The 10,399-nt window shown below is 51.1% G+C and overlaps 1 protein-coding gene across 4 annotated transcripts in view; it reads left to right on the top strand.

Annotated features, from left to right (window-relative positions):
• Nucleotides 1-69: 69 nt before the first annotated feature.
• The window catches only part of Pcnt (pericentrin), a 101,955-nt gene continuing 91,625 nt past the window's right edge, over nt 70-10,399 (top strand). For 3 of the 4 annotated variants that reach the window (XR_006149893.1, XM_042695291.1, XM_042695290.1), the window contains exons 1-4: nt 70-533; nt 2,040-2,252; nt 7,924-8,004; nt 8,525-8,780. Coding sequence is in view for 3 of the 4 variants with exons in the window: in XM_042695291.1 (XP_042551225.1) it covers nt 477-533; nt 2,040-2,252; nt 7,924-8,004; nt 8,525-8,780 (607 nt within the window). In the remaining variant the exon portion in view is untranslated. The remainder of the gene's footprint in view (nt 534-2,039; nt 2,253-7,923; nt 8,005-8,524; nt 8,781-10,399) is intronic. The other variant, XM_042695292.1, reaches the window with a different exon arrangement.

The raw sequence follows: 10,399 nt of genomic DNA, 5'->3' as shown, positions 1-10,399 counted from the left end.
AGAGCGAAGGGGCCCGGGCCCTGCCTCCGGGCAGCCCCCCGGCCTCACGGCCGGGCCCGGCCGGTCCGTAGATCCGAGCACCAGGGAGGCGCGGGCCCCGCGCGCCGGAGCTCCCGCGGCCAGCTGGGGGCGCTCGGGTGCTCGTACCACGGCCGGGGACAGCGGGTCCGCGGCTGGTCATTTACTTCTTCAGTCGCCTTCAGCTGCCTTCAGCTCATTGGTCGGCCCGTAGGAGGCGGGCGGGCCAGTAAGCCAATCGGAGGCCTGAGCTCCTCCCTCGTTGCGTCACCAGAGCGCGCAGATGCGCGCGAGCAGTTGGCCCCTGATTGGGGCGCAGAGGGGCGGGGACACGGCGCTGACAGTTGTCAGAGGAGGGCGGGAGGGCGAGCGGGCGAGGGGCGGGAGTGTAAATAGAGCGGGGAGGCGCCGCGTCTCCTCGCCACCTGCGGGTGTCCGTCGAGGAGCTCCGGGGGACCATGGAGGAAGACGAGCAGGAGCGGCGGCGCAGGAAGGTCGAGGCCGGAAGAGCGAAGGTAAGTGGTTAGCGCCCTCCTCGCGTGGCCGCGGCAAGAAGTTCTCAGGCAGGCTCCGGTGCTCGCCACCACTGCTGGCCTGGAGTGGACGCGACCGGACGCGGGCCGCCGCCCGGGCCGTGCCCTTCCCGCCTGCGCCGGGAAAGCCTCTGCCTGCTGGCCGCCATCTTGAATCCGCCGCCCTCTGCCGGGACCCGCCCCCGCTGCGGCCGCAGCCAATCAGCGGTCGCAGCTCGCGGCGCCGGGCTGGCGGGTTGGGCGCCTGGCGCGCCGGGGTCCGGGCGCGCCGTGGCCGGGGCTGCACTGCGCCTGCGCGGTAGGCTCCGAGGCGGGGCGGCCCTGCTCGCGTCCGGCGCGGCGGCCCTGCTCGCGTCCGGCGCGCCTCAGCGCCCGGAGCCGCCCCAAAGCGCCTCCGTGGGACCGGCTGTGGTCCGCGGAGCTGCGCAGCCTCCCGCCTTCGCCCCCGCCCGGCGCCGCGGGTCGCGCTGGGCCCCTCGCTCCGCCAGTGTACAGCCAGTCCATGAGTGCCATAAGCGGGCAGCACTGCCTCGGGGTGCCTGGCGGGAAGGTGGGGTCTGGCCATGGCCCCGACCGGATGGAGGGCAGCGGCTCGTGGGCTCCGGCGCCCTCCCGCCCTGGCCGCGCGCGGCCGCGGACTCGCGCTCCGCCGCTGGCCGGTGTCTGGGCCGGGTCACCCCGGGCCGCTGCGCCGCGCGCGGGACGTGCGAGTGTCCGCTGGCGGTGCGACGGGCGGGACGGTGCGCTCGGCCCGGGGCGCGGGGTGCGGGAGGCCGCCCGCCCGCCCTTCCCTGGCGCGGCCTCTGCCCGGGGCCCCGCGGCCGAGGACGGCGGCGGGGCGAAGCCCTGTCCCGTACGGCCGCCGGGTCTGTGTAGGAAACACGCCCTGCTCTGGAAAGCGACCTGCTCTCTCGAGTGAGGCTCCCGGGGAGACGGCGGTCCGGGCGGCCGGGCGGGCGAGCGAGCGAGCGAGGCGGCGCCTCTGCCAGTCCCCGGGGCACGGAGCTAGTCGTGAAAAATAGAGCAGCGGGTTCCGGAAAGGAAGACGTTAGCTTGACCTGGCTTCGTTAATTCTCTGCTATTTCTGTATCTTGTTTCAGAACCCGCAAGTTTTGGCTGGACTGGGGGAAGGGGGCGAGAGGAACAATAGCAGCTTCTGTATAGTTTTAAGGCATACATACGCATGGCGGATTAAGTGCTCAATGTATTTTAACTTGGTTAATTTTCTGTAAACTGCCGAGGGTTAGAAAAGCGAATCTGTCTGTATCTGGGCATAATTAATAGCGCTTCACTTATAGACTCCGGATATCATTCTGAACTGAAATGCCTGTGTCACTGATGTCAGTGAGGACAGTGTTAGTGGGAAAGTGGCCTGCTGTCTAGGTGTGGCCTGAGCCTCATGCTCCCCACAGGACTGTTGACTTTGTGCTTCTGTTACTTTTTTCTCACTTACCTCTGCCTTTACTACTTCTCTACGTTTTTGCGCAGCTTGCTCACTTCCGGCGGAGGAAAACAAAAGGTGACAGTGCGGATTCGAAGAAAAAGACGGCGGAGAGGAAGGGCCCGGCTTTCGTTGCGCCTATCCAGGAGGAGAGTCCGCTAGCCTCCCGGGATGGTGGGCTTCTGGGAGCGAGGGTTGTTTGCAAGAGTGCGGCACACAGCGACACCCCACATGGGGCCAGAGGGTCATTTTCAGCTCAGGTAGTTGTGGTTCAGTGTTGTGGTTCAACATTTTGCTTCTCTATTTACTTGGCTTTTTGAGAAATGGTCTTGATGTTTAACCCTGGTTGAACTTGAATTCATGATCCTCCTCCTTCAGGCTCCTGAGTGCTGCGATTGCAGCCATCTGCTAGCACATGTAGGTTCTAGTTATTGCTAGAGTAACTTAGTAAAAGTGATCTTTGATCTAACTTTTAAGTGGGGAAAAGATGGCTTTGTTTTAGTTTCTGAAAGTTAGGCAAACTTATATGGTTTTACTCTAAGTGAATAATTTACTGATTTTGAGAAATTTTGGATTGATCGCTTAAAGGTAAGTGTTATTTTGCTGCTTTGGTAATGCAATTTTACAACTGTAATTTGTGCTATGGTTCTGTGTGGTTGTATCAGCCTCTTTGACAGATGTTAGACACTTACAGTATGATATCCTGTCTTCTTCTTTGAAATGCACTTGATTGTTGTCTTTGCCTTTTCCTCCTTTTTGAAGGTAGGATAAAGAGGAAGATTAGGGAGGTATGGCAGAGGTGGTGTGTGGCTGAAAAAGCTGGCTCTGATGCTGCAGGCCTGTGAATGGCATGGAGCTCTTCTATGGGCATTGACAGTGAGAAGGGGCTGCGCTCCTGGGCCTTCAGACTGCTCTTAGGTGGGCTTTTCCTGGCACTTTTATAAAATGAGTCATTAAAGCCTGACCTGCTTTGCCATGTACACCTTAGGGTACAGTCATGATGTTTGCTAGGATGTTTGCTGGTAGATTCAGTTTTCCAGAAATTGGAAAATAATGTGGAGAGCAGAATTTTGTTCAAAGCTGTGATACATACATCTGGCTAGCCTTATTGATAAATGTAATTGTGCCTGTATCTAAAATGTGTGATAGTCTACCTATAAATCTGCAGTTTGCTTCTTTAGAAAGGCTTGAGACCTTGCCTTGGTGCTTGTGTAAGATCTGGAGCACTGGACTGACCTGGTGTGCTCTGGAGCACTGGACTGGCCTGGTGGTCACGCGGTTGCCTGATTAGGTTCATGTCACCCTCCCTGCAGTTCTGTCCTGTGGGCCACCTGTCACTTATCATGAGCCCCTCATTGTACCTCTCAGGTTAGTGAAGCTGTCTTAGTGGCTGAGGGGATACGCCTATGTTGAGAAGGCCTCTACTTGCTCCAAGACATTCTGCACTGTAGGACTCTTGTCAGGCTCTCTGAGGAGAACATAGTGGATAATTAACCCCTCCCTCCCTCCCTCCCTCCCTCCTTCCTTGAACTGGGGCTTGAACTCAGGGCTTTGTGTTCTTAGTTTTTTCATTCACAGCTTATGTTCTACTACTTGAGCCATGCCTCTTGTTCAGGGTTTTTGCTGGTTAGAGATACGAAGCTAATGGAGTTTTCTGCTTGTGCTGGCTTTGAACCACAATCTTGAGATCTCAGCCTCCTGATCTAGTCATTTTTTTTTCTCTTCTACTCTTTCTTCAGAATTTTGACGAATCTCTTTATGTCACCAGATTCTTATTGTAAAAAACGGCAGATACACAGTCTGTCATCTTGCCCTGTTTCCTCCAGGAAATCTTTCTTCTAGGTGTGTGTGGGTAGGGGGTGGGGGTGGGGGAATGTATGGGTGTGTGAGTGTATGTGATTATGAAGAATGATTGGTCAGCCAGGCACCAGTGCTCACACCTGTAATCCTAGCTACTCAAGAGGCTGAGATGTAAGGATTGTGGTCTGAAGCCAGCCCAAGCAGGAAAGAGCTGGCTTAAGTGGTAGAAGACTAGCTTTGAGTAATAAAGCTCAAGGACAGTATTCAGGCCCTGATTAAGCCCCAGGATGGGCACCAACATTTAAAAATTTTTTTTTAATTTAAAAAATTTTTTTTGTCGGTCATGGGGTCTGGACTCTGGGCCTAGGTGCTGTCCTTCAGTTCTTCAGCTCAAGGCTAGCACTCACTTGAGCCACAGCACCACTTCTGGCTTTTTTCTGCTTATGTGGTGCTGAACAATGGAACCCAGGGCCTCATGCAAGCAAGGCAAGCACTCTACCACTGAGCCAACTTCCCAGCCATTTTTTTTTTTTTTTTTTTTTGCCAGTCATGGGGCCTGAACTCTGGGCCTGGGTGCTGTCCCTCAGCTCTTCAGCTTAAGGCTAGCACTCTTATCACTTGAGCTACAGCGCCACTTGTGGCTTTTTCTGCTTATGTGGTGCTGAGGAATAGAACCCAGGGCCTCATGCATGCAAGGCAAACACTCTCCTACTGAGCCACCTTCTTAGCCTGAGTGTTTTTTAAGTTCTCTGTATGTTCTGGATATTAGAGCCTTAGTTTACATTTTGAAGAAGAGATAGACTTGATCTGTACTTTTGAAACTGGCTAAACTCTCCTGACTCCCTCATTCCTGATGGTCCCATGATCAGAGATGTGTTCATTCACTCCATCCTGGCACAGGCCTCTTGGGAGTGTGGCATACTCAGAGGCTCCATTTCTTTTTTTTTTTTTGGGTCCGGTTGTGGGGCCAGAACTCTGGGCCTGGGCGCTGTCCCTCAGCTCTTCAGCTCAAGGCTAGCGCTCTACCATTTGAGCTACAGCGCCACTTCCGCTTATGTGGTGCTGAGGAATCGAACCCAGGGCCTCTGGCATGCAAGGCAAGCGCTCTACCACTGAGCCACCTTCCCAGCCCTCAGAGGCTCCATTTCTAACTGCTCTGGACTTGAGTGAAATCCTAGATGTCTGTGTCCAAGTGGCTCCTCCTAGTATCCAGGGCCTTTGAGCTTCAGGTCACATCAAGTATGTGAGGAATCCCTCAGGATCATTTCAGGTCATTTCCATTCATTTCTGTAGCAGTTTTGAAGATTGTGCTTTCATTTCTAAGATGGCATCTGACTTTTCCTGAGAGAAAGCTCCACTTGAAATGGATTTCACAATGGTACCTGACTCTCTTCCTCCTAATATGAAAAATTTTGTTTCTAAACCATTGCCTTCATGGACAGGTAAGCATTGTGTGTATGGTTTTAGAGTCATGCTGACACCTGACCTGGTGCCTACTGGGTTAGTGCTGAGCTTTGAGTCGCTGGCCGGTATCTGGTTCCTGTCAAGAGTGGCTGCAATGAAGAGCGATATGGGCTCTGCTGGGCTGGTTGTGATCACCAGGGCCAGAAAGGCTCTCAGTGGAATCAAAGAGAGCAAAGAGAGGAGGTGGGTAGCGAGCCATGGGAACCACAATGACTTGTAGGATGGACAGACACCAGGACTAGTGCTTGACATGGTGGTGGGAACAGGACTGGGACCAAGACCAAGAACGTGAAGGACCCCAGTGTTGGAGGAATCTCATTATACTGTCTTGAATTCCTGCCTGGTATCTCCCACTCTCCAGATCAGTTCCCTGCCCTATTGGTTCCACAGTGAGTTTTCTCTAGAGGTCTACCCAGCAGTTCCCTAGTTACTGCAGGAAGGGGAGTTAGCTTCGTTTTGAGTCTGATGTGCTGGTAGGGCAATGTACTACCTGAGGGAAGCCCTAAGAGACTGGCTTCAAGGTCAGAGAGGGACAGCAGGAGCCTGGTGGGAGTTCTGTGAGACACAGGGCTGCAGCTCCTGAGTTCTGTGAGACACAGGCCTGTATCTGCTCCTTTTCCTTTAGATTGCTTGCTAAAGCGTTCCTGTGGTGGGAATATTAAGACAGAGGTATTCTGTGTTTTGGTGTCAAGGTAGCTCTTTTTTTTTTTTTTTGGTACTAGGGATTGAATCCAGGGCCTTGAGCATGCTAGGTGAGTGCTCTATCACTTGAGTACCTCCAATCCTTTTGTTTATATTTTTACTCGTGAGATAAGGTCTGGATAATTTGCCTTGGCTGGCCTTGAATTTATGATCCTTTTTCCTCTGTGTCCTGAGTAACTGGGATCACAGGTGTGTACTATCATACCTGGCTTCGAATGTTTTTTTTTTTTTTTTGGTTGGTCATGGGGCTTGGGCGCTGTCCCTGTACTCTTCAGCTCAAGGTGAGCGCTCTACCACTTGAGTCACAGCACCACTTTGGTTTTCTGGTGGTTCATCGGAGATAAGAGTCTCACGGAGGGGCTGGGAAGGTAATTCAGTGGTAGAGCGCTTGCCTTGCATGCCTGAGGCCCTGGGTTCGATTCCTCAGCACCACATAAGCAAAAAAAAAAAAAAAGAAAAAGAAAAAAGCCAGAAGTGGCGCTGTGGCTCAAGTGGTAGAGCGCTAGCCTTGAGCTGAAGAGCTGAGGGACAGTGCCCAGGCCCAGAGTTCAGGCCCCACGAACGGACCCAAAAAAAAAAAAAAAGTCTCACGGACTTTCCTGCCCAGGCTGGCTTTGAACCCTGATCCTCAGATCTCAGCCTCCTGAGTAGCTAGGATTACAGGTGTGAGCCACTGGCGCCGGGCTGGAATGGTTCTTTTTTTCCTTTTCTTTTTTTTTTTTTTTTTTTGGGTTCAGTCGTGGGGCCTAAACTCTGGGCCTGGGCGCTGTCCCTCAGCTCTTCAGCTCAAGGCTAGCGCTCTACCACTTGAGCCACAGCGCCACTTCTGGCTTTTTTCTTTTTTGCTTATGTGGTGCTGAGGAATCGAACCCAGGGCCTCAGGCCTGCAAGGCAAGCGCTCTACCACTGAGCCACCTTCCCAGCCTTGGAATGGTTCTTAAAAAAGAAAAATCTTGAACTTATTTTTGGCTTTAATTCAGGACCTCGGCACTATCCCTTACTTAGCTTTTTCTCAATGGCATTGAGAATCAATAGTATTTGCAACAACTTTTGCTGATTTAGTGGGTGTAAAATTTTCTTTGAAAGTTATATCTTCAGCCAGGCACTGGTGGTTCATGCCTGTAATTCTAGCTACTCAGGAGGCTGAGATCTGATGATCGCAATTAGAAGAGAGCCTGGGCAGGAAAGTCCTTGAGACTCTTATCCTCAATAACTATGGCTATGGATCAAGTGGTGAAGCACTAGCCTTGAGCAAAAGAAGCTCAGGGACAGCACCCAGACCCTGAGTTGAAACCCAAGATGAGCAAAATAAATAAATAAATAAATAAAATTGCATCTCATGTTGGTTCAGCATTTGTTGCCTTTCCCAGTCAATTTATGCATGCTTTTTATCTTGTTGGTATCACTTCTCACTTCTTACGGCTAAAGAGGCCTGGATGTTAATGTGCTGGCTGGTGTCAGGACTATAGAATATGTTGGATGTTTTTCCATAATTTTTAATGTAAATATAGTTTACGTACCTTAAAATTAACTTTTATTCAATAAATATTATTTTATAAGATAAGAAGCATATAGACATTGCACTTTTTTGTTCCTCCCCTAAGAATATCCTCTTTTGATCTCATTGTATGTGAATGCCTAGAGTCCTGTATAGTTTATCATATCCTTGAGTATTTTAGATCTAGCTTCTGCATATGAGAGAATACATGCACCATTTGTCTCTGAGCTTGGCTTACCTCACTTGATTTGTTCTAGGTCCATTCACTTCCCTGTAACGACAGATTCACCACTTTAATACATGCTAGTAGATTTTAGGACAGGATAGTGTTGCACCTGTCTATCTACTTCCAGATGTTTTCATGACCCTAGTAGGAAACCTCATAGTCATTGGCAGTTGCCCCCTCTTCCAGTGATAGTTTGCTCCTGTGAATTCTCTGGGCCACATCCTTTGCTTTCTTTTCCTAGGAGCAAGAACAAGATCATGAACTGGTGAGAGGACCTAAGGATGGGGCTGGCCACCAGCAGCACCAGCAGCAGTCACTTCAGGTAATCCACATGGCCTGGCCTGGGCTCTCAACCCTCACAAGTATACTCTATTATTCACACCAGGATTATTATTATTATACTCTATTATACTCTATTATTCACACCAGGATTCATCAGGTCTTGGGAACTAGGGAGGGTTGCAGATGGGGAGATGCATCTGAGAATATACAGTAGTGCTGTGCCTTTGCTGCCTTCTCTTCTATTTTGTTTCCATTCTGTTTGAGGCCCTTCCCAGGGCAGATAGAAGGGCAAGGAGTCTGGCACATTCCAGACTGAAAGATGCACTGACCACACTTGCTACAAATTGCAATCTAATGAGAGAAGTTGTAGGGAGGGGTGGGTGCTGGCGGAGGCTGCATGATTAACCACTAGTGTGGGGACATATGGTACTGTAGAGAGTGGGCATCACCCTCCTGTGTCACATTTCTCCCCTGCCCCTTGGTTAGTTTCTGGCTTATGCTTCCTGGTATTGCCCTGTTCCAAGCCTGGCCTTCATCAGGACTGGCTTTTCTACCCGCAGACAGTGCCTACCCTTGAGTTGGAAGCACTGCGCTTGAGTCTGAACAACATGCACACAGCACAGCTAGAGCTGACACAGGCCAACTTGCAGAAGGAGAAGGAGACAGCTCTGTCAGAACTGCGGGAGATGCTCAACGGCCGGCGGGCACAGGAGCTGGCGCTGCTGCAGAACCGGCAGCAGTGTGAACTGGAGCTGGTGAGGGAGCAGCATGCTCGGGAGAAGGAGGCAGTGCTTCTCCGCTGTGGGCAGGAGACAGGTACTGAGCCAGCTCTGGGCAAGGACCTTTACTAGCTGCAGCTTGTAAGCACAGTGACTTCTTTAAGAAGCTGCCCCCTTATTTTCTAAATATTTTCCCCTTCAAAGTAAATATTCCTGCCTTGCTTCTTTGTTTCTTGGTCTGAGATGAAGACTCAACTTAGTATCTGACACTTTCACTCATTAGCTAGTGCTCTACCAACTGAGCCATGATTCTAACCCCACTTTCCTGTTTCTGTCCTTGTGGAATCAGACAGTCCCATCCGTGGCAGTGTCTGGGCTCTCTAGAAGCACAAGGAAGCTTGGCCAGGTATACCCTGCTGCTAGGCTGGGCTCTGCTGGGTGGTGTTCAGGCTTGTATGTCTGTTCATTCTGGACACGATTTAGTGGCACCCTGACTGTGAAGCTCTGTATGCTAGGTCAGCTGTGTTTTTTTTTCTGTGCCTCTTTATCCAGAATCCAGCCTCCATTGGACTGGCTTCATTTGCCTGGAAGTTTATCCAACAACATCTTCAGTAGACTACTTGTCTATTGGCTTTGTCAGCCCAACCCAGATCCCCCTGGACACTGCCCCTGTCTTGTGCCCAGTGGACTGTCATTCTTCTGGTCAACAGTGTTGCCCACTGGCTGACTGCACTTTTTTTGTACCAGTCCTAGGGCTTGAACTTAAGACCAGGGTGGTATCCCTTAGCTTTGTCTGTTCAAGGCTGGCACTCTGCCACCTGCGCCACCGCTCCACTTCCGGCTTTTTGGTGGTTAATTGGACGTAAGCGTCTCATGAGCTTTCCTGTGTAGACTGGCTTGGATCCAACTCAGCCTCCTGAGTAAATAGGATTATAGGTGTTTAGCCACCCGGTCCTGGCTCCTACTCTCCTTTTAGTTTTGGTAATTCTTGGCATACACTGAGCTCTTTATGACTAATACATGCTTTGTTGTTGTTTTATTTTTCTGAGGGCAAAGTCTCCTAGTGAAGCCCACTCAGGCTGGCTTCAAACTTGTGATCCACCTGCTTTCCAAGTGCTGGTATTACAGACATGTATTACTAGGGCAGCCTAATGCATGCTATTTATTTGTTTATTTATTTATTTGCCAGTCGTGGGGCCTGAACTCTGGGCTTGGGTGCTGTCCCTCAGTTCTTCAGCTCAAGGCTAGCGCTCTACCACTTGAGCCACAGCGCCACTTCCGGCCCTTTCTGAGCTGGCTCAGTGGTAGAGTGCTTGCCTCGCATGCATGAGGCCCTGGGTTCTATTCCTCAGCACCACATAAGCAAAAAAGGCTGAAAGTGGCGCTGTGGCTCAAGTGGTAGAGCACTAGTCTACAGCTGAAGAGCTGAGGGACAACACCCAGGCCCAGAGTTCAGGCCCCACAACCAGCAAAAACAAAAAAAGAAAATCCTTTTGTGTACATTCTATATTGTTTCAACTTTATTGAGAATATGGCATATCACCTGCCTGTTTAAAAGAATAGTTTCATGACTTTTGGTGTGTTTGCCAGTTATGTAGGCATCCCCGCAGTGCAGTCCAAGGTTAGCCAAGGGCAAACTTGCTCTTGAATAGGGCTTAGTTTAGGCTGGTTGAACCTATTGTTTTCCTGTCAAGTTTCCACATGACAAATGGATAC

This window comes from Dipodomys spectabilis, unplaced genomic scaffold (assembly GCF_019054845.1).
Source record: "Dipodomys spectabilis isolate Male_0828 unplaced genomic scaffold, ASM1905484v1 ptg000184l, whole genome shotgun sequence".
Classification (NCBI taxonomy): Eukaryota; Metazoa; Chordata; class Mammalia; order Rodentia; family Heteromyidae; genus Dipodomys; species Dipodomys spectabilis.
This window is presented reverse-complemented; position numbering and strand designations above follow the sequence as displayed.